Source organism: Pituophis catenifer, unplaced genomic scaffold (assembly GCF_029215685.1).
Source record: "Pituophis catenifer annectens isolate HBS135680 unplaced genomic scaffold, rPitCat1.0.hap2 SCAF_9, whole genome shotgun sequence".
Lineage (NCBI taxonomy): Eukaryota > Metazoa > Chordata > Lepidosauria > Squamata > Colubridae > Pituophis > Pituophis catenifer.
The window spans coordinates 7,642,071-7,668,760 of NW_027256889.1; the positions used below are offsets into that span (position 1 = coordinate 7,642,071).

Genomic DNA, 26,690 nt, shown 5'->3' on the forward strand with positions numbered 1-26,690 from the left:
AGCACCTTCAAAAGATCACGTGACGTTTATTGCAAACCAACCCATCATTAGTACAGAAAATAGAATTAAACTCTCATTTGGCTCTCTCCGGCGGCCAGCTGAGATGGAAGGCAGCATGGTTGTGTGATTTCAGAGGGACCCGGGTCCCGACAGGATGGGCTCTCCAAGACTGGAAGACGGGCTCTCTGAAGGCCACACCCATTCTTAAAGCAGGAGATCCACCCGTAGCAGCATCTCAAGGCAAGGCTGAAAGAGAAAAGAAAGGGTTCCTTTAGGCCTGTTACTAGAACTATACTTGGCAATAGAACCTCGGAAAGTGGATTCCATCATAAATGAGTCATTAAACTTGGCCTCTGGTGTCAGTTCTTAGTTTTTGCATAGCTCCTAGAGATTGAGATACTTTATAAATTAAAAAGAAAAAGAAAAGCCGGTGCTTTGCCAATTAAGGATGTTCAGAGCTTTAAAAAAAACCAGTTGAATTCAGGCATGTTATACCAGCTATTAACCAAAGTCAAATATTTTTGGATAACAAATGTGACAACTCGATATATCTACTGAATAAAGCTCCGCATTGGCAACAGGAAGGGCATCCGGCCATTAAATGTTCTGCTACCTCCATTCAGTTGCCCAGACTCCACCTCACAAGGATTATGGGGTCATTAAATGATGATGAAACATGACAACTCGATAAGTATTTCAGCCATGGTGGCGCAGTGGTTAGAGTGCAGTACTGCAGGCTACTTCTGCGGACTGCTGGCTGTCTTCAATTTGGCAGTTCAAATCTCACCAGGCTCCCAACCCATCTCATTCAGCCTTCCATCCTTCCGAAGTGGGTAAAACGAGGACCCAGATGGTTGGGGGCAATATATTGACTCTGTAAACTGCTTAGAGAACTGTAAAGCACTGTAAAGCGATACATAAGTCTAAGTGCTATTGCTATTGCTACTTGAAAGTCTCAGTTAGCCGGGGAGGATGGAAGAAATAAACCAAAATGGTGGGAATCAAGCAGGCTGGGAAAAGCTGCCCTATAATTCAAATAAAGAAAAACTCATTGTGGAAGTTAATTAACATGAGAAAATGGATCTTTCTCATGTACAAATGCCTATTCTTTAATCTTTGATGATATAATGGATTTCTTTTTTCAATAGCTTGCATATCGTGGAAAATGACATACTTTGTAGCCTACTGGGATTTATAAAATGAATGTTTATTTTCACCCTCCCCCACCCACCCACCCTCCAAAAAAACTTACAACCTTTATATAAATTTATGGTACAGGTACATTAGGAGCATGTTTTCATTTCTTGCTAAATGCTGTGAAAAATCCCGTGGAAGGGGAAGAAACCCAAAAGAAGTCCCAAAACAATAGGCTCCATAATGATGGATCTGGGAGAGGCAGCCTCAACGGACGGGACATATCCTTCTTAGACGATTATAAATGACTGAAGCTTTTCTTTTATGTTGATACCACAAAATATCATCCATCAGGGTTGGAGGGATATATTCATTCACTGGCGATATTTTTAAAAGAAATGTCTTCATCTAATCAATAAGAAAAACCTAAACACTTAAAATACTGCTGACCATTCACTTCGCTTGCTAAAATGCCAGCGCTAGGGAGTATCATGAAAGAGAGGCCTAGCTCAGGGTAGGATCCTAGACACTGAATGGGAACTCAGGATGTGATAGAGCAGTGCAGCTCCAAAACCAGCATGCATCAAAGAGAACTGGAGGCTGCTATGATTTGAGTCTTTCCAAGGGTCATCTGGCCAGCCACAGCTGGGGACAAGGCTGGATTTGATGGGTGCTCGTCTTTTCCAGCCACACAGCTCTTGCACTCTTTGTTTCCATTTTTAATGAGATGAAGGCCCGACAGTAAAAAACGAATCCAAGGGATGACTCACCAGTCAATGGCCCTTGCTTCTCCCTCTGGGCCCTTGGAAAACTCATGCATAACATCTTAGGCAATGCAGGCCTGCGCGAAGCCTTGATCTGGAGGCTCGGTTTGAAGGGGATTCAAAACTGAGCTGATTTAATTGTCAAATTGAATGCGTTTCAAATTGGTGAGGCAATGCAGAAAGCTTTTATATCTGCACAAAAGGTGCCCCCTCCCCCCAAAAAAATCTAATTTGGAAAAATGAATGGACTCAACTTGACACTTTTTGAACCGAATGGATCAAACGGATAAGCAAATCAAACCCAGTTCACCTAGGCTTGAGAGAAAGCAAAAAGGAATGAGCTGGCAGAACAAAGATGCTGGATTTGGGTTAAGACTCCAAATTGAGTCAAATTTTGGGAAAATCATTCCTTCGCAGCCCAAACTACATCCCAGAGTTATGGTCTGGCGAATATAATATGTGTATCTTGAGATCAGGAAGACCTGGGCGATAAATAAGAGAAACTATCTTCTGGCCTATCTGCCTTCTACACAGATAAACATGTTTAGGATAGCTCAAACACGCTTTACATATTGCTTGCATGTTCCCTTCCAGTTTAAACAGAGCAGATTTTAGCCGTGTTTAAAAATGAAAAAGTCACTACGTGAGTTCATGGTTTTGATTCTCTGCGGAGCCAAGAAAACCTGATTTTAGCGCTCAGGGGTTTAATAAATCAAAGCAGATTTGCATCTATTTCCTTTTATTTTTGCCGGAAAAATAAATTCAGGCCTTCGGAAGACTTTGAAACCTGATGGCAAATATCGGGCAAAAAGGCAGGAACAGGAAAGACAATAGGCTACACAATGTCAGGGAGAATAAAGCCAGGATCCAGTGACAACCCTCTTTCCTCCAGGGAGCCGTTACCAAGTGTGAAATCCCCATATTCATCAGTAGAAGCGAGAAACAAGGGCCATTCTCTCAACTGAGCCATTAATCTATTAAATGTGTTAGATTCTTTTAAATTATGGGGACACAATTAATTGAATATTGATACTAGTCCGCCCCAAACATCCACTATTTAATCCTTCGCAGTTCTTTCCTCACTAATGTTTTTTTTTTTTTTCCCCATGAAGAAAGAGGAGACAGCTCTAAGATTTCCCCTTATAAGGAGGAAGAAAATAAGGGGTCCACTTTGGTGCATACCTGGGGTGGGAAACTGAGTCGTCTACATTTCCCACCCTGGCCAAAATCCTGGATTTTATGAATTCATCTCACTATAAATGGACACTGGAAGAAGACACCGAGTGCCGAAAAGGTCGTGCGGAAATGTCGTGCAAGCGCTCGTCAGGGCCGTGCTCAGGAAAAGCTGAACTTCCAGGTTCTAGCGTGAATGCGTGCCCGACAATCAGTTGACCGGTGCATGCACGGTTTTTGGCACTGCAGCGCGTGTGAAGGGATGGCGCTCCGGGAAAACTGAACTTCCAGGTTCTAGAATGTATGCGCGCCAGACGATCAGCTGGCTGGCGTGCATGCGCAGGTGGGGCTGCGCGACGAGCCACTTTGGGCACGTGTGCCATAGGTTCGCCATCATGCTATAGATCAAAATTTGCCTTAAGAGTCAAAAAGGTTCTTACATTTGCAAAATTTATGGTTATTTGCATTCATGGCCATTTTGACATCCTGCATTCAGGTGACCACATTTTATGATGGCTTTGTTGAAAACCGACATTTACTTCTGGTTTCTGGCAAAACCACTTCCATTGAACCATTAGTTCACTTAATGACCACTGCAAAAAAGTTAACAAAATTGGGGTTGTTCGTGTGACTGACCCAATTTACAAGTGTCATGACTTATGACTGTGGTGGGCAGATTCAATAATGGTTGTAAGTTGAGGACTATAGTTGCAATGAGTTTATGCAGCACCGGTCTACTCCACACCCTTTCCCCCCCACCCCTTACCAAAATTACCTAAATTGCTCAGATCCTCCCGATCTCCTTCAATTTAGCAACTAGATCTTCCACCGTTTCCACTTTGACTCCGGCCTTGCGCTGAGGAGGATCTTCCACGCTCAGAGTCTTCACTCGAGGCGTGAGATCCACACCAAGATCAGATGGCTTCACCATCTCCATTTTCTTCTTTTTGGCTTTCTGGGAAAGAAGAGGGGAACGGGGAACAATTAACCAACCGCTGTCTAGTTTTGCTGGAGATTTTTGTTTCTTCTGAAGTTTTATGACTGGCTGTTCCTGGGATGAGTACCAACAAGGGATGTGGGGGGAGTCAACGCTTCCATGCAAACCTGCACCTCCCCTTCTGTTACTTGAGCATTTTAAACACTTAAGAGATGTCAATACAGGTAGTCCTCGACTTACCACAGTTCGTTTAGTGACCGTTTGAAATTACAAAGGCACTGAAAAACCTAAGACAGTTGCAGCATCCCCATGCTTCACGTGATCAAAATTCAGATGCTTGGCAACTGGTTCATATTTATGACGGCTGTAGTGTTCCGGGGTCTTGCAATCCCCTTTTGCGACCTTCTGACAAGCAAAGTCAATGGGGTAGCCGGATTCACTTAACAAACTGGATGACTAACTTATCAACTGCAGTGTTTTACTTAACAACTGTGACAAGAAAGATTATAAAATGGGGCAAAACTCACTTAACAAATGTTTCACTTAACAAACAAAAATTTTGGGCTCAACTGTGGTCGTAAATCGAGGATTACCTGTATAGCTTCCAAACTGCTGAATACTTACCTTGTTCAGTGTAGAAAGCATTGCAAAAGATAAGGCGAAGATGAATTAAATTCAAAGGTTGTTTCACTTATATTTAATGGTAAAATTAAATTATTAAGTATAACAGTATCATTACTGACTGCAGGTGATAGAGTTCTCCTTTGGGCCCCTATTCTATATTTCCATCCAGAGCTATCGGGAAGACTTTCATGTCATTATCAAAAATGTTCTGTGAGAGACAGAATACTATAAAATCTGGAATGAAGTGTACCAGTGGTTGGAAAGGAGAAAGGGAGTTGGAACAAAAAAGATTTAGTGTTTGTAGAATTAATACTGATAATATTTAGACAAATATGTAAATGAGGACAAGGGATATGTAAATAAGAACAAAGTAGCAATATATGCTAATTATTTAATAATAAATAAATAAATAACTTTATTGTCATTGTACGTGTATACACAGTATACCCATACAACGAAATTCACTTAACATCCAAAGACCAGGTCTAACGCACAAAACAATCCCGAAACACACTCCCACCCACCACAATTCTCCACCCCTAAATCACCCAAACATCCACACAACAGACCAAGTAAATTTAAATTAACAAATTAAATTAAAAGTAATTATATTTGTTGTTATGTTAAAAAATATGTATGGATATGACAAGACCAGGATGGTCACGCTGTGTTGCAATGTTTTTAATGTTTATTTAATAAAATACTTTTTTAAAAATTAAAAAAAAAATGTTCTATGAGTTTCCCAGAATCTTCAAGTTCCACCTCTCTCTTCTCCAAAGCCATGCAGCTCCAGAATGATGCCCAGGGAAGCCCTTCTCTTAATCTTAAAGCTGGACACTCGCTGAGATGCTTTGCTGGAGCAGGTAAAAGAGCAGCTGAGTAAGAAAGAGGTGTCAGGATCCTACCATGATGTTGGGCAGAGTCGCGTAGCGAGGCTCATTCAGTCGTAAATCGGCAGTCACCACAGCAGGCAGCTTCAGGCGCACCGTCTCGAGACCCCCATCGACTTCCCGCTCAACCTTCAGCCAGTCCCCGTCAAGGCTCACTTCTGAGGCAAAGGTTCCCTGCCGAGGAAAAAGAAGAGCTGCTTCCATGAAAAGTGTGATACATACGTTGCGCACACCTCAACGTATGTATCAGTCTTTTCAAATCACCCTATTAAAGAAAACGATTCTAGGTCATAAGTGGGGATTGAGAGACAATACTCATCTGTCTACACACAACTGAGGTGGCTTTACTGCAATGCCATCTTCAAACTCCAGGCAACACCAGCTAGGCCAGGGGTCCCCACAGGACCATAGCATACTAGCAACTGGGCTGTGCAAACAAACAAAGCCCCATCCGCTGGATGCAGGCAGCACAGAAAACCACACTCCCTCTGGTCCAGGGAAAAACCTCTCTCCACGGAACCGGCCTCTGGTGCCCAAAAGATTGGGGATCACTGAGTTAGGCAATTAAGTTCTTAATAACAACAATGCATCCCAGAATTAAAATACCCTAAAGCCGAATCTGCCAGCCTGTGTGATATAGCTTCAAGGGCTCCAAACGCATCCTGCCAAGCAAAGCAGATCCTAGCCACAAAAACCCACCAGTGAATCATATGAAGGCCTGCACACTTCACATGTCCTCGACTCCACTGTCAAGCAGCCACAGATCGCCGTGACCATCTTTCTGGAAATGTGGCCACGGTGCAAAAGCGTAAAATTTGAGCTGGACACTAACAAGGTTTGCCTGCCCGCTGATTAGACCACAAATCCAGTCACACAGTAGAAAAAAAAGAGTCTCCGTGAAGGATTATCCCTCTGGGAAGATGAAGAAAACAGGACCAAAGGACTAACTGCCTTTAAAATAAGGCACGGAGATTTCTATTCCAAACAAAACAAACGAACGAAAGAAAAGGATTTATATTCTCGGGTTGTGGGGAAGCAGAGAGAGATACATTTTTGTATAAATCTATCAGTGCGAACAAGTTGGCAGTGAATGCACAAACAAAAGTGAAATGCTGGCTATCTTGAAGGACTGTGTTTTCTGTGCAAGCTCCATATTTTCGAGAACAATTCCTGCTTTTAGTTTATTTTTTGATTTTCCACATTCAACTTTCTTAGACCTACAGTGGTCAGCTGGGAGATGGAAAAAAGAGCAGAATTCAATTCCTTGGCCAAGAAGCTGTTGTATTTCATTACTGGGTACCAAACAGAGTTACATCGCAGAGAGACTATTCTACCCACTCTGCTGGCCTCCTATTTTTTCCCCGTCTTCTTTTAGGTAAAGGTAAAGGTTCCCCCCATACAGGTGTGCTAGTCCTTTCCGGCTCTAGGGGGCAGTGCTCAAAGCCAAAGAGCCAGCGCTGTCCGAAGACGTCTCCATGGTCATGTGGCCAGCATGACTAAACACCAAAGGCGCATGGAACTCTGTTACTTTCCCACCAAAGGTGGTCCCTATTTTTCCACTTGCATTTTTTTAGGTACTTTCAAACTGCTAGGTTTGCAGAAGCTGGGACAAGTAACGGGAGCTCACCCCATTACACGGCACTAGGGATTTGAACAGCTGAATTGCTAATCTTTCAATTGACAAGCCACCATGTCCCTTGCCTTCTTTTACTACAAGACAATTTGTTCTAGGACATCAAAGTATCAAACCACCATTTGATTGTCCATCTGACTGTTTCATTCACTGAAGCAAAGGAAACAATTATGTACCTTTGAGCACAGGGGCACAAACAGAGAGGCTTCTAATTTACCTGAGGCCAGTCAAGAAATGCTGCCGTCATCTGCCCTGTCTGGTTACAGTCATCATCAATGGCCTGTGGTAGAGAGAGAGAGAGAGAGAGGGAGGGAGGGAGGGAGGGAGAGGGAGAGAGAGAGAGAGAGAGAGAGAGAGAGAGAGAGAGAGAGAGAGAGAGAGAGAGAGAGAGAGAGAGAGAGAGAAAAGGGAGAGAGAGAACGTCACAGGAAGCATTGCTGGTTTTACAGGTTAATTTCCACCCCCACTCCCCAATAATGGCCAGGAAATATGTACTACAAAGGACGCTGTTAGGTGGGGATGATTGGTTTCGCTGCAAAATTTGGCTTGGGAATGTTGACTTAAGATCACAAGAATGCGTTATGTACAGAAATAAACGCACCTTTCCAATTCAAGGTAGGGCTGGTTTGACTTTCATGTCACCCTTTCCTTCTGAGAAATGTCAACAGCCGCAACATTAAACCAACAGAGAAATGCTTGTGCACAGTGATGGCCAAGGCAAAACCAGGCTCCCCATTTTTCGGGGCCAGAAAAGCAGCTTCAGCTAGCAAGAGGGAAAAACAACAACAACATCCTGCCATATTTTGCCATTCCTTCCTCAACTCTGAATGGCTCTTATAGCCCAGCTTTCCAGCTATCAGGGAGGACGGCATAAGCCTTGCCGGATGAGATCCACTCCTGCATTTTCTTGGAAAGCCATCGGTTTTGCAAGGCTCAGTTCTGCCTCTTCTGGCCTCAGGCCTGGACCTTTTGGCATCACCGGCCTTTCCTTGCTTGCCATCTGTCTCGGTTGAGTAATGGAGCCCGTTTCCTTGGCCATGCTTGTTTTATCAGATTGGAAATGCACTTACTCCCTGCTCTGTTGCTATCCAGAGTAAGCTTCTGCTCTTTTACGATATATGAAATGCTGACTGGTTGGGTACAGGTAGTCCTCGACTTATGACTTAAGACGGTCACTTAGCGACTGTTTGAAATTCTGTCAGGCCTACTTGGAGCTACTTACAGTATGATTCATATTTGAAATTCCAACAGCCCTGCGTTGTCAGCTGTTTGCAGTCACGTGACCATGTTTTACAACGGTTTTGTCCAAAACCGGCATTTACTTCTGGTTTTTGGCAAAACCACGCCCATAGTGAGTTACTGGTTTGCTTAATGTCTGTGGAGTTGTTTAATGACCACCATAAAAAAGATTGTAAAATTGGATCTGTCATATGACTCATTTTATGACTGTCATGAATTATGACCATAGTGGGCAGGGTCCATTACTCAAGGACTACCTATACTTTGGCCTTCTGCCTTCTGAAAAATGTTAAGGCGTAGAAACGTAGCCTTGGGTGGAGATTGCCCAAGATTCAGAACGCCACTGATTTCTGCATGGAATATTTATCTCCAAATGCAACCCCTCCCTTCCTTTTCTCTCACCTGCTTTCCTAGGAGCAGAAGATTGACACTTTCTTTCTTGGCAAGCGCTGCCAGGATCTTTGAAACCTGGAAGGGGGTGAGGCTCTCGTAGTCCTTTGCAGGAATCTCCACATGGACCCCCCGGTCAGCTCCCATTGCAAGGGCTGTGCGGATCGTCTCCTGCAGATGCGACAAAAAGACAGGCCTCCAAAGGTGGTTGTTTCCCCAGTGTTTCTAAAACTCCAGTTTTGTTCTAGAGCTGGAGTCTGGCTTAGAGTTCTCTCTCTGTTTTGAAGCACTTGGTAGCCAGCGCCTAATGACAACTGGGAAACCACATAGGAGTTTGGCAACTGGAAATTGTGGTTGCCCCAACACTGGAGGCTCTTAAGAAGAGACTGGACAGCCATCTACCAGAAATATTATAGGTCTCCTGCGAGACCAGGGGGTTGGGCTAAATGATCTCCAAGGTCCCTCCCAACTCTGTTACTGTTACAGATTTCATAACTCAGCCCTCAGCCAAAAACAGGATAGGATGCTTTTATTGCAGCAGACTTTGGATAGCTAGAGAAGACAGAGATAAAGTTAAAGACAAATAACCATCACATTGTAACTGCATTGCGCCCTTAAGATGGAAAATGTGATAAACCAGAGTTTTGCAAACTTGACAATTTTAAGATGTGTGAAATTTCAATCCCAGAATTCCCCAGCCAGCATGCTTTCCCCAGCAAATATTGGGCTGGGGAATTCTGGGAGTTGAAGTCCACACATCTTCAAGATGCCAAATTTGAAAAAAACATTGTTTTAAACTATGTAAAAGCAATACCCAGATATCTACCCAGGGCCCTGGGGATTCCAGAGTTGAGCTGCCTTGTATCCTTGCTTACAGAAATACTGGAATTCAAAGCAACCTATGTGGAACGACCTTATTTCACCTTCACAACCCTCCTTGCAGGCAGCCAAGGCTGAAAATACGGCTGTCCAATGAATATCATGGTTAAACTGGAATTCAGGTCTCTCGTGTGTCTATTTAACATTGGGCTTACTTGCCAACTCCCTTATTAGGATGAGCTACAACATCAACTCTGTTGCATTTTTACTCAGAGCATCCTTTGAAAATCCGTATGCCCATCTTCTGCTCCAAAACTGCAATTCCACTGTGGTAGGTAACATATCAATGAAATGAGGAAAGAGTGTGTCAGAAACTGTACAGCAGTAACCTGTGAATGTTCACGCTGGAGAACAGCCCCATCGTTTCGCCCAAGGTGCAAAGCATTTATAAGATAAGCCGCCACCGCACTGGTCCCCATTCACAAATCAGATCTATTCACTTCACTAGCAACAGAGATAGCTAACATAAAAGGAACAATGCTATTCTAAAGACTCTTGAAAGCCAAGACTGAGATTTAATGTGGGCATGTGTCTCCCGCCAAGCACACCTATTCCCCATATCTTGTCATTTGGTGGAAATGTTGTCCATATGGAATATTTATCTTACGCTGAGCTGAAAGACAATTGATGTGATGTTTTAATGATGTACGAGGCTAGCATGAATGAACCGGAGATTGCTTTTCCAGCGTTGTTGTTGATAGCAACTGTTAGAACGTCTAGGGGGGAAGGGGATGCTTCCCCACTGGGAACACAGCCAAGGTGCAAGACACATCCGTTATCAGATGCACAGAAGCTGCTGAGCTAGCAGATGTAAAGGCAACCCGGTGCCAGGCAGACCCTTATACTATCAGAGAAAATAATCAGTAACAGAAGGGGAAGGCAGCCTTGGAGATATTCCCCACCCCCAAATCTTTGAGACTAAGGGATTATCAGCAGCAGGCTAATGCTTGAGGAAAGGCAGGGCAGCCAAAAATAAATAAATAATAACAATAAAAAAAAAGACTACAAGAGCAACCCAGCAAGTGAAGGTCATGAGGAAGTGGGAGCAGCAGTGCAGAAAATAACCGATGACGGCGGAGCTGTCAGGAAGCCTCACTGACAGAAAATAGAATAGAGCCAGATCTGGGGAGAGGAGGGGAGGGGCAGGGGAGAAAAGAAGGCCTGGCTGAGTCAGGTACTGGCATAAGCTGAAAGCTGAAAACACCAGAGAAACAATATCAACAAAAATCTTGGGACCGCAGGAAAAGAGCAGGAAATAATCCAACTTTGGCATCACACCTGAGTCCAAGAATACTACTGGATCTCCCAATCTTCCTGGTTTCTAATTTGATGCTTTAACCACTAGATCAAACTGGCATTTGACTTAATCCTAGAAGAGAAGGGGGCAGAACATATGTTCCTTCACTCTATTGACAGCTGGAAGAATTTCAGTAGAGGGAAATAAGCCTTTGTCAAATTATTATAAAGAAGCAAGAAAAATGTTCTTTCTGCAAACATTCTTGTTCTTTAGGACTGAAATGCAGTATTAAATTTTCACGTGTAAGTCTGTCTAAGGTATAATTCACTCCTGGAGCTATTTCCTATCCTCTGAACTACCACTTGGTATTAACTTCATCCCTGCACAACTATTTTTACGATTGGTTTTGGCTTGTTAGATATCATGATTATTGTTTTGTTTTGTTTTTTTTAAAAAAACCTTCTGTTTGCTTGCTTGGGATCTGTTGTAAGGCACATATTCCAATCGGAATTCCTTACCTTCAAAAGCTTGTTTTACGGCCTTCTGTGCTTCAGATCAGAAAGCCCCACTAAATGCACATGAAAACCCAGTCCGAATCTCAACTGTTCTATCGACCCCACCTTGAACAAGCTACACTTCCCCACTTGCTTTGGTCGTTGTTTCTGAATTTGAAGAGAAAGAAGTTATGTCACTGATGCCTCCTACACAATGCACAGAAGTACGTCACCAAGTTCTCTTGTGTGCAGCTGGTGCCGCCTGGTGGCCACCAGATCCTTTTGAGAAGCTAAGCCAACCCTATCCCTTCTCCCTTCATAATCAGCCATTCATTCACTACATACTCTTGACTCCATCTTTGCATGAAGATGACTCAAGAACTTTGCATGAAAGGAAGGAATCAAGAGTTCCAGTTTCTGGCAGGAAAGGGTGAAATGCATTGGAAAGAAGAAGTATGTTTGGTGTATGCGGTGAAGGGACCAGGCTAGAAATCAGGAGACTGGGAGTTCTAGTCCCACCTTAAGTATGGAAAAAATGGCTGGGTGACTTTGGGCCAGTTACTCTTATCTTAGCCAAACTCACCAAACAGTCTTGATGTTGTGGGGAAAATAGGAGGATGAAGTATTAAGTACGCCTTGCATTTTTAGTTACTTATTAAGTAAATAAAACTGGGTTAAAATGTAGGAAGTTAAATAAAAAAGTGATAATAACTTTCAATATCAGAAAGGTTTGATAAAGTAAGCTAAGCACAACCCTTTGAGATAATTTTTGTTTTATAGAATTAGAAAGTTGGAGGTGCTCAAAGTTCAACTGCCTGCTAGTACAGGACCCCAGACTACTTCAAATACCATTAAAAGATGGTTATTTGAATACATCCAGTGAAAGTTACTTTACCCCCTTGCTAGGTAGATCCTTTCTTTGTTGGTTTGTCAAATCAATCAGAATAGATGGAAGAGACCTTGGAGATCTTCTAGTCCAGCCCCCAGCTCAAGCAGGAGACCCTATACCCGTGATAGTGAACCTATGGCACGTGTGCCAGAATGGCCCGCAGAACCCTCTCTGTGGGCACGCACGCCATCGCCAGCTGCTCTTCCGGGTTCCGGCCCTCTGGGGTGCACATACATGTGCACATGCGCACTCCAGTTTTGGCACTCGGTGCCGAAAAGGTTAACTATCACTACCCTATACCATTTCAGATAGATGGCTGTCCACTATCTTAAAACCCTCCAGTGGTGAGACACCTACAACTTCTGGTATTAAGCTGTTCCACTGGTTAATTGTCCTCACTGTTAGGAAGTTTCTCCTAAATTCCAGGTTGCTTCTCTCCTTGATTAGTTTCCATCCATTGTTTGTCTTGCCTTGCCTTCTGGTGCTTTGGAAAATAAGTTATTCTTTGTGGCAGTCCCTCAAGGCAGCCCCTATCATGTCACCCTTACTCCTTCTTTTCTCTAGTCTGGCCAGACCCAATTCCTGCAACCGTTCTTCATATGTTTTTATCTCCGGGTCCTTAATCATCTTAGTTGCTTAATCATCTTTGCACTTTTTCCAAAGTCTCAACATCTGTTTTGTAATGTGGTGACCAAACCTGGATGTAGTATTCCAGGTGTGGTGTTACTAAGGCTTTATAAAGTATATCACATGAAGTATACTAATACTTCATGTGATTTTGATTCTATGCCTCTGTTTAGAAAACCAAGGATTGTCTTAGCTTTTTTGGCAGCTGCTGCACATGGCTGCTTTCTAGAATCCTGCTTTCTAGATCCATTATTCTGTACCCTGAGCTCTACAACAATAGATAATAGACTGTGCTTTCTTAGGTAGTTGAGGAATAATGCATCACTTCTTAGGCTAAACACAGAGTTCTCCCAGAGGCCTAGTTCCCAGTGCTCTGATCATCCTCATTGTCCTTCTCTGCACCTGTTTCACTTTGTCTGAACGATTCTTAAAAAGTCAGATTCCCAGAAATAGGAATGGTACAGGACAGTCTGATATAGTGGAACTATTATTTCTGGTGCTTTGAGAATTTTTATTGCTGCATCCTAACTCGTGTTTGCCTTTCTGCATTTACATCACACTGCTGACTCATCTTCAGCTTGTCATGGTTCCAAGTCATGTAGAGTACTGCTGAGTCATGCATTCCCTAGCAGATTTCTATGCATTTGATTTTCTTTAAGCTCCTAATTTCAATCTGCTGCTTTTAGCCTGCTTCTTGAAACTATTTATATATGGTTGATCATTAATATGCCAAGTACTTTATCCTATTCAATTCCTTCTTGATCTGAAATGCAGCAGCGCAAGGGACCCTGAGAAAGCAAATGTCTTAGCAAGAAGATTTGTGGAAAATAGACTTATATCCACCTGTCTTGCTAAGAAGCCTTCTTGCCCAAATGAAGCAGGAGCCCCAAAATATTTATCCAAATGACGTGACATGGAAATACTTTGCTCACTCTCTTCTATCCCAGAAATAAACTAAAATTTTGGAAAACGCAAATGAGGGCACAATAAACTTCTGGATAAAGATGGCTTCAAAACCTCCAATTATTGACTACAACATTCATATAAGCTAAGTTCTTTTAACATACAGGATGATCAGAATTTTAATTCAGCACCCAACACTATGCAAATAAAAACTGATGGGCAACACTGAAAGGAACTGCAGCAGTTCCAGAGCATGGCAATTAGTTTCTAGATATTATTAAAGAGATGGGCACCAAACTGGAACATTCATATTTTTCATATTGGCAAAGCAGACCAAATTACAGGTAATTACTCTTCGAGAACCTCAGATTGATACTTGTTTCCTCCTCCTTCTCAAGGGAAAAGCATTCTTACCTGGCATTGCTGTGGGCCACAGCTTACAGCAATTATCTCCGAGACAAGTTTTTTCTCCTTGAGACGGACAGCCTCCTCTACAGCGATCTCACAGAAGGGGTTCATTGAGTGCTTGACCCCATCGGTCACCACCCCCGAATTGTCTGGTTTTACCCGTACCTGCGAAAGGAGACAATCTATTAAGAAAGAATCTCAGGGAAACACAAAAATAGAGAACGTTTAGAAAACGTTTCCAGTTCTCTAGGGCAGTGTTTCTCAGCAAGCTTAGCAACTCACCAAGATGTATGGAGTTCGACTTCCTGAATCCCCCAGGCTGGCTAGGGAATTCTGGGAGTTGAGCTGCATTCATTTTAAATCTGCTGCGGCTGAAACCCCCTCATTAAGAGAATGAGATTTGGTAACTTAATGCAAGCTTTGTCTGGCCCAAAGAATACAAACCACACATTTTACCAGCTGAAAAATCAGCAGTTTCTATTTCACCAGATCTCCGATCATCTAAGCATGTACAATGCACAGCACCTTGAAGATTTCAGTTAAATTAACCGAGAATAAATTTCTTAGGCAAGACTCTTTTTCCATCTGGGTCATGTGTCAGTTTACTAGAAACACACAGTTCTGGTATAACCTCAGAGCTGATTCATTTCATTGTATTATTTTTAGTTTACAGGTCAAAGCTGTCAAATTTCCATAGATGCACACAATGATACATTTTACAGTATGGAAATAAAAGTATCTTTTTAAAAATAGCAACAAATGGTAGATGGGTAAAGTTGAAATTAACCTCAAGACTTATCTGCAGCCATTCTTTAAATTATGCATTTATTTCTGATTATTGCTTTTTTTCTACATAATTATCCTTGAACAGGCATGAAAATTACAGTAAATTACACTAAGATGCACACGAAACACCATGCCTGTCAATACAGCCCATCTTCTCCTTCTCATTATTTACTGTGCAGTGATGCAACACCCCTAAGCAAGAGCCACAATGGGCAAGGAGATGTGGCACATTAAAAAACAAAACTAGTCACAAAGGTGTAACTCACGGAGGACTAGGACCAGATACTTAAATTTAAATTCATTCTCGACCACCATGGAGGTTTCCCCTGGTTTGAGCCACATGCTATATTTAAGAACAACCTATCCCACAGTGGATGTTGTGGCAGGCAGCACTTGCAAGCCAGAGTACATCCTGTAGTCTTATAGTGCTGTCCTGTCCTGAAGCTCACCTGGTGATTCAAGGCTAGTCACCCCAACCTATTATTCAACAGAACTCTTTGCGGCGGGGACACAAACAGGAGCAGGGACTACCACACATTCTCAAGAGGGAGAGCAAGGTAACCAGGTAGTCCTCGACTTACAACAGTTCGTTCAGTGACCGTTCAAAGTTACAACGGCACTGAAAAAATTTTTCACCCTTACAACCATTGCAGCATCCCCATGATCACGTGATTAAAAGTCATATTTGGCTCAGATTTACGACTGTTGCTGTGTCCCAGGGTCATTTTTTTTAAGATATATTTTTATTGTTTACATATGAATATATTGAATACAGTGTAATTGTCCTGGCATTCCACTTACCATAAAACAAAAGTAAAAAACGGAATAACATTTACTATTTTAAACAGTGCTAATGTTGTACAATAGTTTCTGACCATCCTATTCTAGTATGTCAATTTGTCCCAGGGGTCATATTGATCCCCCTTTGCAAAGTCTGAAGGGGGTCATATTGTCCCCCTTCATGACAAGCAAAGTCAACGGGGAAGCCAGATTCACTTAACAACCGGGTTACTAACTTAACAACTGCAATGATCCACTTAACAACTCGGGCAAGAAAAGCGGTAAAACAGGGCAAGACCCACTTAACAAACATCTCACCCAGTAAGATAAATTGGGGTCTCGATTACGGTCGTTAAATTGAGGACTACTTTTCTGTCTAAAGTCGGAAAGGGAGAGCAGGAAAGAATCCCTTCTAACTCTTCATCAGGCTAACAGAAAATAAAAAAAGTATTGGCAAGAAACTAGGCCCTTTAAAAAAAAATCTTCCCAAACCCTATTTTCTGAGGCTCCAAAGCCAGACTTTCCCCCCTAAATCGCAGTTAGAACTACAGATCCCAGGATTCCTAGCGAGCAGAGGCAAGAGGAATTCTGGGAGTCCCTAACAGATGACGTCATCATGTTCACGATAGTTGATGGCTAAAGACCACCATAGGAGACAACCCCCCCTCCCCACCACCACCAACAACGCCTATAGACAACCCCGGGATAGAGAAGTGCAGCAAACCGGCTTCTTCATGGTTGCCAAGGAAGCAACACGAAACTACGGCTAAGCAGGAGGGAGATTTGATGCTGCCTGTGAGGGGCCTAATTCAAGAGAAGCGGCTTGTGGGGGATGAGACAGGTCCTAAATAATAACAGACACGAAACTCGGGTGTGCAGTTTCGAAATTCACGGTCCGGGAAGAGGAGAACCCGAAAAGCCCGGCAAGCGCGCACCTTAACGGCATAGTCAATGACCCGCTTGACTCCCACCATTGCCCTCAGCCCGGCCGCCGCCATCTTGCCGCTCTTGAAGTCAGCGGCTCCGCCCACCCCTGCGCACGCATCTCTCTCTCTCTCTCTCTCTCAGTCACTCACTCACACCCCCCCACACACACACACACTCCCCGCCCCCTCTATGGGCTCAGCCAATCCGAGGAAGCGGATCAATATCCACTACTCCCAGTGCAAGACAGTTGGGGGCGGGGGGGGGTCGGTCTCTCTCCGGCAAAACAACTTCATGGGAGGGGAAAACAGGGAGAATGGGACAACGCCGAAAGGGAATGATTGGCGTTAAGGATGAGCCAATTCTAGTGGGCTTCTGCGAGTGGCGGAGGGCGGGAAGAAAAGGACGGTAATCAACCTCTTGGCCAATCATTCTTCGCCCCGGTAGAGGTAGCCAATAGGAAGTGCGGCTTCTTTCCCCCCCACACACACACATCTCCCCGCGGCTTCTTGAGGTGAAGGAGACGTTGTCCCAGAAGAGTGGCAAAAGGGCGGGAAACGTCTCGCGCGGCAGGTTGTTGACGCACCCGCTTCGTATCGGGGCGTGCATTTTTTTTTTTGGCACTGGCGGTCTCCCTTGTAAACTAGTAGAGTCTCCTTGACGCTCTGGTGACTCTTTAGGACCATCTGCCCGTGCGAGCCTCTAAACTCGCGTCACCCAAAGCACGTCTGAATGCGTTACCCGGATATTTGTACGTGATGGCAAGAAACGTCTCTCTGCTTCGCTGGCGTTCTGTCTTATTTTCTCCTCCCCCCCCCCAGGCAGTAATAAAAATACAACCGAGGGATTTCAGAAAATGCTGTTTCTGGGAGAGCTGCAGAGCCCACTGGAGAGCGCATTCAGATGAAGGATCTGCACCGCGGCTGGACTACATCACCCATCATCCTTAGCCACGGGAATCTTTTTTTTTCTCCCTTGAGCAAAAGAACCTGAATTAATGTCAGTCAAGTGCATGAAATGAGTTTATTGTAGTTTAGGTGAAAGGAAGTATGAGAAAAAACGAAAACAGGAGGGGAAGAGAGAGAGGGAGAAAGGAAGGAAAGAGAGAGAGAGAGAAAGAAAGAAAGAGAAAGAAAAAGAAAGAAAGAAAGAAAAAACCTGGACAGACAGACTGCATCTCTCTTTTGCTGTTGTGGCAGCAGCCTGGCTTGCACCCGCATGTCGTCATCCGCCCTGATGACACTGAGGATTAGGAATAGTAAACTCGGGATGTCACCCCACATGGGGACATCACAGCATCTCCCAGCACGAACAAAATTGTCTCTGTTCCGAACAAATGCTGTGCCTGATCAGACTCTGCTAATCGTATGCCATTCCCATGGTGCTTGGTGCCTGCTTTTAGTCCTACTTTTCCTATTCCCGCTTTTATTCCTACTTCCGTTTTTGGCTACTGGAGTCCGCTTTCTTCTTGGAAGGGTCCTCTGCCCAGGGTGTAAATACTTCTGTAGTCGTCAGAGCCTCTGCGGTTTCCTCCTCTTCCCATCGTTTTGCCACAAAGTGGCAAACCCCTAAAAAGTAAAAAGGAAAAAAAAAAAAAACCACACCCAAACTTTAGTTTCCAGTAAGATTCTGTGTCTCATATTTATCAACCTAAAAGGAGGATACTCCTTGAAATGAGATCAATACTTCAGGATTTCATGTGGTTTTCTTGGCAAATTATTATTAGATTTTTTTTATGCTACCTTTATATTTGGTCAATTTAAGCTAGCAAACATACTCATCTTTATATTCAATCAAGTTAGGGCTACATACCTGATACTTCTGCAGCTTCTATTTTCCTCAAGAACAACCCTGTTGGGTGAGTTGGGCTAAGAGAGAGTGATTAGTCACCCAGTTGGCTTTCATGCCTAAGGGAGACCTAGAATTCATCATCTCATGGCTTCTATATCAACAGCTTAATCACTTTACCAAACTTGCTCTATATGAAAGTGATTTGCTATTAACTTCTTTCAGAGTTTTTTCTCCAACTCACAGTTTAACATAAAACTTCTGAGAGCTCTTGGTGGTCTCCCATCCAAGCAGTAACAAAGTACAACCCTGCTTAGCTTGTTTTCTTGGGATCAGCCAAACTCACCTGGGGTGCTAATATCAACTGAAGACCTTCATATTCGGATTAAAGTCATGGAAACACAAATAAAAAGGAATTGAATGGTTATTACACTTCAAGAGCTGCACTGCTTTGTTTCTTGTGCCATGCTCAAAAGAATGCTGAAACCTGAAGAGAGGCCAAGTGTTACGTAAGAATTGCCAAAATGAGAGATTGTTCTCCCTTAACCATTCTCTATTTGGCTTTGTGCAGGCCTCTTCCCTCCTTTCACCTTTGGCCATTATTCTGATTTTTGCTGCTAATTTAATGAAAAGAAGGACTAGGGTTGGCATGATAGCAGTGTTCCAATATCTAAGGGGCTGCCACAAAGGGGGTGAACCTATTCTCCAACGCACCTGAAGGGAGGACAAGAAGCAATGGATGGAAACTAAGGAGAAATTTCCTGATAGAATAATTAACCAGTGGAATGGCTTGGCTCCAGGAGTTATGGGTACTCCCAACACTAGAGGTTTTTAAGAAGACATTGGGCAACCATTGTCTAAAATGGTATAGGGTCTCCTGCTTGAGCAGTGGAGTTGGACTGGAATATGTCCATGGTCCCTTCTAACTCTCTTATTCTGTTACTCTGCTTCTCATACCTGCCATGGAAGCTACCACAAGAGATAACCATCCTGGGACCATTGACCAGGAGAGGAAGGTATTGGGCTCATCAGTTGCAAATCTCATGAAGATGAACAGTCCAACTCCTCCTATGCAGCCTAAAAGACAAAAAGGGATGAAGGTCAAAAGATGAGGTCTTTAAAAGTTGGACTCCAAAGTCCAACTCCGATATTATCCGATAGTCAGGATTTTGACTTTTTCAATTGTATGGCCACAATAATCATGCTTACCAAAACTGGACATGGAAAGGGGGAACCGCAAGAGTGTAACCTGGGATAAAAGATCATTGTGGTTCAACTTTTTGCCCAGCTAATACCATTTTCAGTTTTGAGCCTCCCACCAACACTCCATCATAATTACATGTCTTTTGTTCAGTGTTTTCCCTTAACTCGGGGAAGGGCAGGGGTGGGGATATCATTTCCTTTCTTTCACACTTATTTTTTCCCCCGCTGCTTTTTTGAACAGCTGCAAATATCCATGATTTCTAATAGTATGGTTCTGCTAAACCCAAATCAAACATCACCAATGAGATTGTGGATGTGAATTCAACTTAGTGGGATCTATCTATGACTATTGTACCTCATTTGAAAGGATGGCATCTAGTCTTCAGGTTCTGAGTTTGTCTTTCCTCCTTTGAGATTGAAGCTAGTTTAAAATCACTTCCATCTTCCTGCAACATCTGGAAAATGAAATGGAGTGTGTGCTGTTGTTTTTCTTACCTGAAAAGAAACTCAGAGTGATGGCTAAATCAGCGTAGGAGAGCTTCTGTGACGTCTCGGTAGCAGCGAGTGAACGTGTGCCATAGATCACGGCCGAATAGCAAGCTATAGCAGAGATCAGCATTAAAATGATAGAGATGGCAATATAGACTAGGAGAAAAAGAAAGAGGAAGCAAATTGTGAAAAAAATCTAGAATTGCCTTCTAGAATCACTACAGGCAGGCCTGCAGCTTTCAATCCGATTAACAGAATAACAGAGTTGGAAGGGATCTTGGAGGTCTTCCAGCCCAACCCCCTGCTTAAGTAGGAGACCCAATATTATTCCAGACAAATGGTTCGTCCAGGCTCTTCTTAAAAACCTCCAGTGATGGAGCACCCACAATCTTTTTTCCTTTACCTTCTAACCTGAGCATCAATTTACTTCCTCCTGCCTGCAGAAACACTATTTCTATTTCTAGGCCAAATAAAAATCTTATTTGGAAGCTTTTAGGAAATACTGGATGATTCTTGCTGCTCTTTTGAAAGCTTCTCAGAAGAGAATATGCATGGCAAAGAATTACTGTGATGGGGGAATCAGGTTCAAATTCCCACAGGGCATGCTGATGATGAAATGTAGTTTGGGAAGTCATAATGCTGAAGCTGTGATTTGTGCATTTATCTCAGCGATCAGAAGGACATAAGGATAGGGATTGTGCCATGATGTCCCCATATCTCTGTCATTTGGAAGTAATCAGTTTGCTGCTAACACCTCTGGTTTAAAAATAGGGACCTACAGAATAGAGTCACCAGCAAAAGTTGCAGAATGAATTCCTAATGCTTCCTTACTTGAATGTTACCAATTAACCAGCAGATGGAGATAAAGACTCATGGAGAAGTAGGCAAGACTATAAATTTATGAACTGATTATCAGCAAGTTTAGGATTTTAAGGACAAACTTACTGGGGTTCTGGTTCACCTTTTCTAGTAAACCCAAATAAAAATATTTGGATTTCCCCCACCCCTCCGGTTTATGCCACCAGCAAACTAAACACCAGCTGAGCCTTATTATGCTTCTTATTTGAAATGTCAGAACTGATTGCTATACGGTTATATATAGGTGCACCCCTTAAAACGAATGCGACATTGGCCGACAGATTTACTAGATGGGCATGTGAATGGCATTGTAGGTAGTAGTTGGCACCTTCTGCCTACCTATTCAATAGATCTACTTTGAAAACTTATGGTACCCACTGATGTTCTTTCTTCAGAGCTCATCCAAGGAAGAAAGAAATATGTCTTGTTTATAAAACAAGGAGATGTATATGTGGTCAGATCACCTTCCATATTCCTTCAGTGTTCTGACTGTTTTCTTTCATATCACAACCTGGCAGTCTTGGGCCTCCCTTTTGCAAATGCAGTGTGTCTAATGATAGAGGAACCAGAAGCTGCAGACTATAAACATGAGGTGAAGGTGTGCAGACTCTATACCAGAGTCTAGCAACATGTTGAAAAAGCAGTGACTGCATAATTTCTTGTTTAAAAGTTCTTTTTTCTGAGAAGGAGGCAGCGTGATTCCACTTCTGATATCATTGAACAAGGCAAGCATCTACCTTTTGCCCATGCTCCTGCTTCTAATTCCTGACTTTTATTAATACACTTATTTATTGTGATCCTTTGCCATCTTTTCTCTAAGCAAAAGGTGGTAAGTGTCTTTGGAGAGGGGACAATTCTCCTCATTAGATTCCCGAAACAACAATTCCTAGAGTGGACTGAAAAAGATTGACCAATGTTGCCCAGTAAACTCCATTGTTACAGAGAACATTAGCCTGGATCTCTGTGCTCGAGGTCCAATGCTTTTACTGTTATTACAAGTAGTCCTCGACTTACAACCATTCAATTAACAACCATTCAAAATGACAACAGTATTGGAAAAGGTGACTTATGACTGTCATAGCATCCCCATGGTCACATGGTCAAAATTTGGACACTTGGCAACTGATGTATTTATGACTGTGTCAGTGACTCAGGATCACACAGTTGCCATTCACAAGCTTTCCCAGGGGGTTTCCAACAAGCAATGAGTGGGGGAGCCAGATTCAGTTAACAACCGAGTGATTCACTTAACAACCACGGGAAATTGGTCCTAAAATAAGATGTAACTCACTTAACAGCTGCATCACTTAGTGATAGAACTTCTGGTCCCAATTTTGGTTGTAAATTGAGGATTACTGTACATTTATTTATAAGATATATCTGCAACCTCAGTCCAAACCAACAATCAGTTGGATTAGTTCCATCTGTTGCTCTGGAACTATTTTTTTCTTTTCATCTTTTATCACCAAACCTCTCCTAGAAAACCTGGAGGTTATTTCAAGTGATTTATTAAACATGGAGTGGCTGGGTTGGTGAAGTCATGACCATTTGGCTGGCTACACATTCCTTTTGTAGAGCATGCTAGCTCTGAGGCAATCTGGCATCTCTGCCTTTCCCATGGCTGAGTGAAAGAATAATAGCTGATGGGAGAGCGATCCAAAGAGGAGAAGGGGCAGAGGGAACACCCCGAACAGGGCCTGCTCAAACCGAGTAGTGGCACAACCTGGGCTTCTTTAGTGGCAACGTAAGTTCTGAAGATTCCATAGCCTTACATGGTACTTTTCCCAGAAGGGAACAATGCCCTAGTTGGCAATCTGTCCATAATCCCCGGAAGACAAAGATGCCCCGGACAAATCTTTTGACCCAGTACTCCGTGCAGATGGCTATCATCAGTAGACAAGTAGCTACGCAAGAGAAGAAGATCCCACCCAGGCAGACCCAGTCATAGGCCTTCAAGTTCTTGAACCACACAATGATGGGCCACTTGGAAAGGGACTTCTTGAAGCGATCCATAATGATGGGTCAATGAAAGGATCAAGACCGAATACGGTCTCTTCTGAACCTCAGGAGGTGCTTCCTTGTGGATGAACCATATAAAACCCACATCTCCACAGGTTTTCACTCGGAACCTTTCTTGAGAAATGTACCGTAGTAAAGCAGGACAAGGTTTCCATAGTAACCCCAGTGTTCTGGAAGTTCTGAAGAAGCTTGGTTGGCGTGTTCCTTCCAGCATGGGCATCTATGGCTTTGGCTGCTTTGCCACTATTTATTTATTTATTTTATAAAATTTGTATGCCACCCTATCTCCAAGGACTCAGGGCGGCTCACAACAACAATCGACCAAGCGACTGTTAAAAATGACAAATATACATAAAAAATATCAAAAAAGTGTTTTAAAAAATTAAAATATACTACCCGATCAGTCCAGACTGGGGAACATAAATAGCCAGGTTTTCAGTTCACGGCAGAAGGTATGAAGGTCAGGGGCCAACCGGAGCCGCAAGGGAAGTTGATTCCAAAGGGTGGGGGTGCTCAAAAGAAGGCTCTACCTCTGGGGGTCGCCAGCCGACATTGTCTCGCTGACGGCACCCTGAGTAGGCCCTCTCTGTGAGAGCGTACCGGGCGATGGGAAGCTGACGCTGGTTGCAGGTAGTCCGACAAATAGCCTGGACCTAAGCCATGAAGGGCTTTATAGGTTAACATCAGCACCTTGAATCTCACCCGGAGGGCAACTGGCAATCAATGCAAGCCGTGCAGGAGTGGTGTAATATGGGAGTATCGGGTCCCTCCCACAATAACCCATGCGGCCGCATTCTGCACCAGCTGAAGCCTCCAGGTGGTCTTCATGGGCAGCCCCAGGTAGAGAGCATTGCAGTAGTCGATCCAGGAGGTGACTAGCGCATGAGTGACTGTGTGTAGGGCATCTCGGTCCAAGTATGGGCGCACCAGGTGAACCTGGGCAAACGCCCCCTGGTCACGGCCATGATATGATCCTCCAGACTCAGCCGTGAGTCCAAGAGGACGCCCAGGTTGCGTGCCCTGTCTAAGGGGGGCAACGCTTCACCCCCAATAGACAGCATTGGAACCTCTTGCTCGGCCCGAGATGCTGGTATCCACAGCCACTCGGTCTTGGCCAGGTTAAGTCGAAGCCTGTTACTCCCCATCCAGATCCGTACCGCTTTCAGGTACCGGGACATCATGTTGAGGGCATCACTGGCCTGGTTCGGGGTGACATCCCCATTGCTCTATGGCATTGCAAGCTTACCCCTTTGGGATGTGCATGTAATGTAAAGATGCATCATGGTGGTGTGTCTTTCCCATACGCAGTCCTGGTCTTGTCTGATGGACTTGTTTGATCCCCCCAGAGGGCACTATGGAAGCCCACTAAAGTGACCCGAAAAACTCTGCAGCTCTGGATTAGCAGAAGAGACAGTCATTTCTTCTCCAGCACAGTGCATTTTTGTGTAATTGCTTTATTACCTACAGACTGATTCAGTGGTGGGTTTCACATACCTTTGCTACTGGTTCGCTCGCATATTTGATGATGTCCGGGCAGGTGGGCAGAGTCTCCTACTGCCACTAGTACCGGTTCGCCCGAACCAGGGCGAACCTGTAGCAACCAACCACTGGACTGATTGCTTTATTACCTACATACAGATCTTTGCACTGGTAATGATTAAATCAGAATAAAAGCTTCTGGTATTCCTATATTTGTTTACAAGGAAATCTCACACAATTCATTGTTGCTTATTTACTCCCATGGATTCAAAAGTAGAATTCTAAGCCTCTATAGGAAACTCTTCCATCTTATTGCACGCTAATTTTTGCTGTGGGTTGCCCAATGGGTAAAAATAAAAGGCAGAACTTGAACAGAGGCATTGTTTAATTTAAGATACCCAGACAACATCCAAAGTCAATCTTATGCAACCTGAACATGGCTATTGTAATCATTCATTTAAAAAAACCCACACAAATCAGAATACATTGGAATGGAATAATTTGCAAATGAAATGATTGGACACTTCTTGAAAAGTAAGTGAACAGAGGATGGTACTTCCAGAAGAAAAGGACTAGTGAAGCAATCCTGATTTTAAAGCACTAAAGACGATTCACATGGTACTATGAGCAATGCTTCTCAATCTTAACAACTTTAAGAGTTCAACTCCCAGAATTCCCAGAAGATAGGTAGAGTCTCAATATCCTGCCGAGCTGAAGATCAGGAGAAATAAACCCTTTCAGATTAATAGAGGCCTACCTACCTGACCTCTTAAAAGCCACTGGTAATTTTGCCACCTGAAATCACAATTTTGCCAACACATTTTGGTAGCATAGTTTTAGGGGCAGAGTGGGGGCTGCAAATATAGGGCTTAATTTTTGAAGGTTGCCCTAGGGCATGCTCCAGAACCTTTCCCCAAACACATTTGACAGGCCATAGGTCAGTGTTTCACAACCGTAATCACGTCAAGAGGTGTGGACTTCAAATCCCAGTATTCCCCAGCCAGCATTTACATGTTGAAGTCCACGCATTTCAATGTGACTAAAGTCGGGAAAGACTGCCATAGGTGATACTCAAAGCCTTTATTGACAAGCCAGCTACTTATCAAAATGATCCCTAGTTACTGAAATAACTAGTATATATGGTACTTTGCTCAATAGTAGTAACTGTGAGAGGGAACTTAGAGTCCTAGTGAACAACCATTTAAATATGAGCCAGCCATGTGCAGCAGCTGCCAAAAAAGCCAACACAGTTCTAAGCTGCATAAAGAGAGGGATAGAATCAAGATCATGTGAAGTGCTAATACAACTTTATAATGCCAAGGCCACACTTGGGATATTGCATTCAGTTTTGGTCGCCATGATGTAAAAAAGATGTGGAGACTCTAGAAAGAGTGCAAAGAAAAGCAATAAAGATGATTAGGGGACTGGAGGCTAAAACATGAAGAACGGTTGCAGGAACTGGGTATGTCTAGTTTAATGAAAAGAAGGACTAGGAGAGACATGATAGCAGTGTTCCAATATCTCAGGGGCTGCCACAAAGAAGAGGGAGTCAAGCTATTCTCCAAAGCATTGAGGGCAGGACAAGAAGCAATGGGTGGAAACTAATCAAGGAGAGAAGTAACTTAGAACTAAGGAGAAATTTCCTGACAGTTAGAACAATTAATCAGTGGAACAACTTGCCTTCAAAAGTTGTGAATGCTCCAACATTGGAAATGTTTAAGAAGAGATTGGACAACCATTTGTCTGAAGTGGTGGGTTTCCTGCCTAGGCAGTGGGTTGGATTAGAAGATCTCCAACGTCCCTTCCAACTCCGTTATTCTATTCTATTCTATTCTATTCTATTCTATTCTATTCTATTCTATTCTATTCTATTCTATTCTATTCTATTCTATTCTATTCTATTCTATTCTATTATTCTATTCTATTCTATTCTATTCTATTCTATTCTATTCTATTCTATTCTATTCTAAATCTCTAAAATACAAGATAATAGTTTTGGAAAGTGAGCAAAAAAAAAAAGTATAGCTGAGCTATACTGTAGATGGGGAAATGCATTGTTACAGGAGAAGCATGGACGAGGTACCCTCTTTGTTGAGAGAAAGCTTCCGTACAATTGTGCTTGCTCTCTTGTTGACTAAGACGT

General features: G+C 43.2%; 1 protein-coding gene across 1 annotated transcript; it reads right to left on the reverse strand.

The window, feature by feature from the left end:
- ETFB (electron transfer flavoprotein subunit beta) lies at nucleotides 1-16,831 on the reverse strand. Its single transcript, XM_070949875.1, has 7 exons — nucleotides 16,723-16,831; nucleotides 14,228-14,386; nucleotides 8,797-8,955; nucleotides 7,373-7,435; nucleotides 5,538-5,696; nucleotides 3,847-4,026; nucleotides 1-246 (listed from the first exon to the last, which is right to left on the reverse strand). Exons 1-6 carry the CDS (start codon nucleotides 16,783-16,785, stop codon nucleotides 3,856-3,858), a joined length of 774 nt encoding a protein of 257 aa, XP_070805976.1. The 5' UTR covers nucleotides 16,786-16,831; the 3' UTR covers nucleotides 1-246; nucleotides 3,847-3,855.
- Nucleotides 16,832-26,690: the final 9,859 nt, after the last annotated feature.

Excerpts from the sequence above, each read along its gene's own strand:
- ETFB (XM_070949875.1), bottom strand. The coding sequence starts at position 16,785 with ATGGCGGCGGCCGGGCTGAGGGCAATGGTGGGAGTCAAGCGGGTCATT. Across the intron at positions 7,436-8,796 it reads TTCTGCTCCTAGGAAAGCAG|GCCATTGATGATGACTGTAA; the intron begins GTGAGAGAAAAG and ends TCTCTACCACAG. Across the intron at positions 5,697-7,372 it reads CATTTCTTGACTGGCCTCAG|GGAACCTTTGCCTCAGAAGT; the intron begins GTAAATTAGAAG and ends TTTCCTCGGCAG.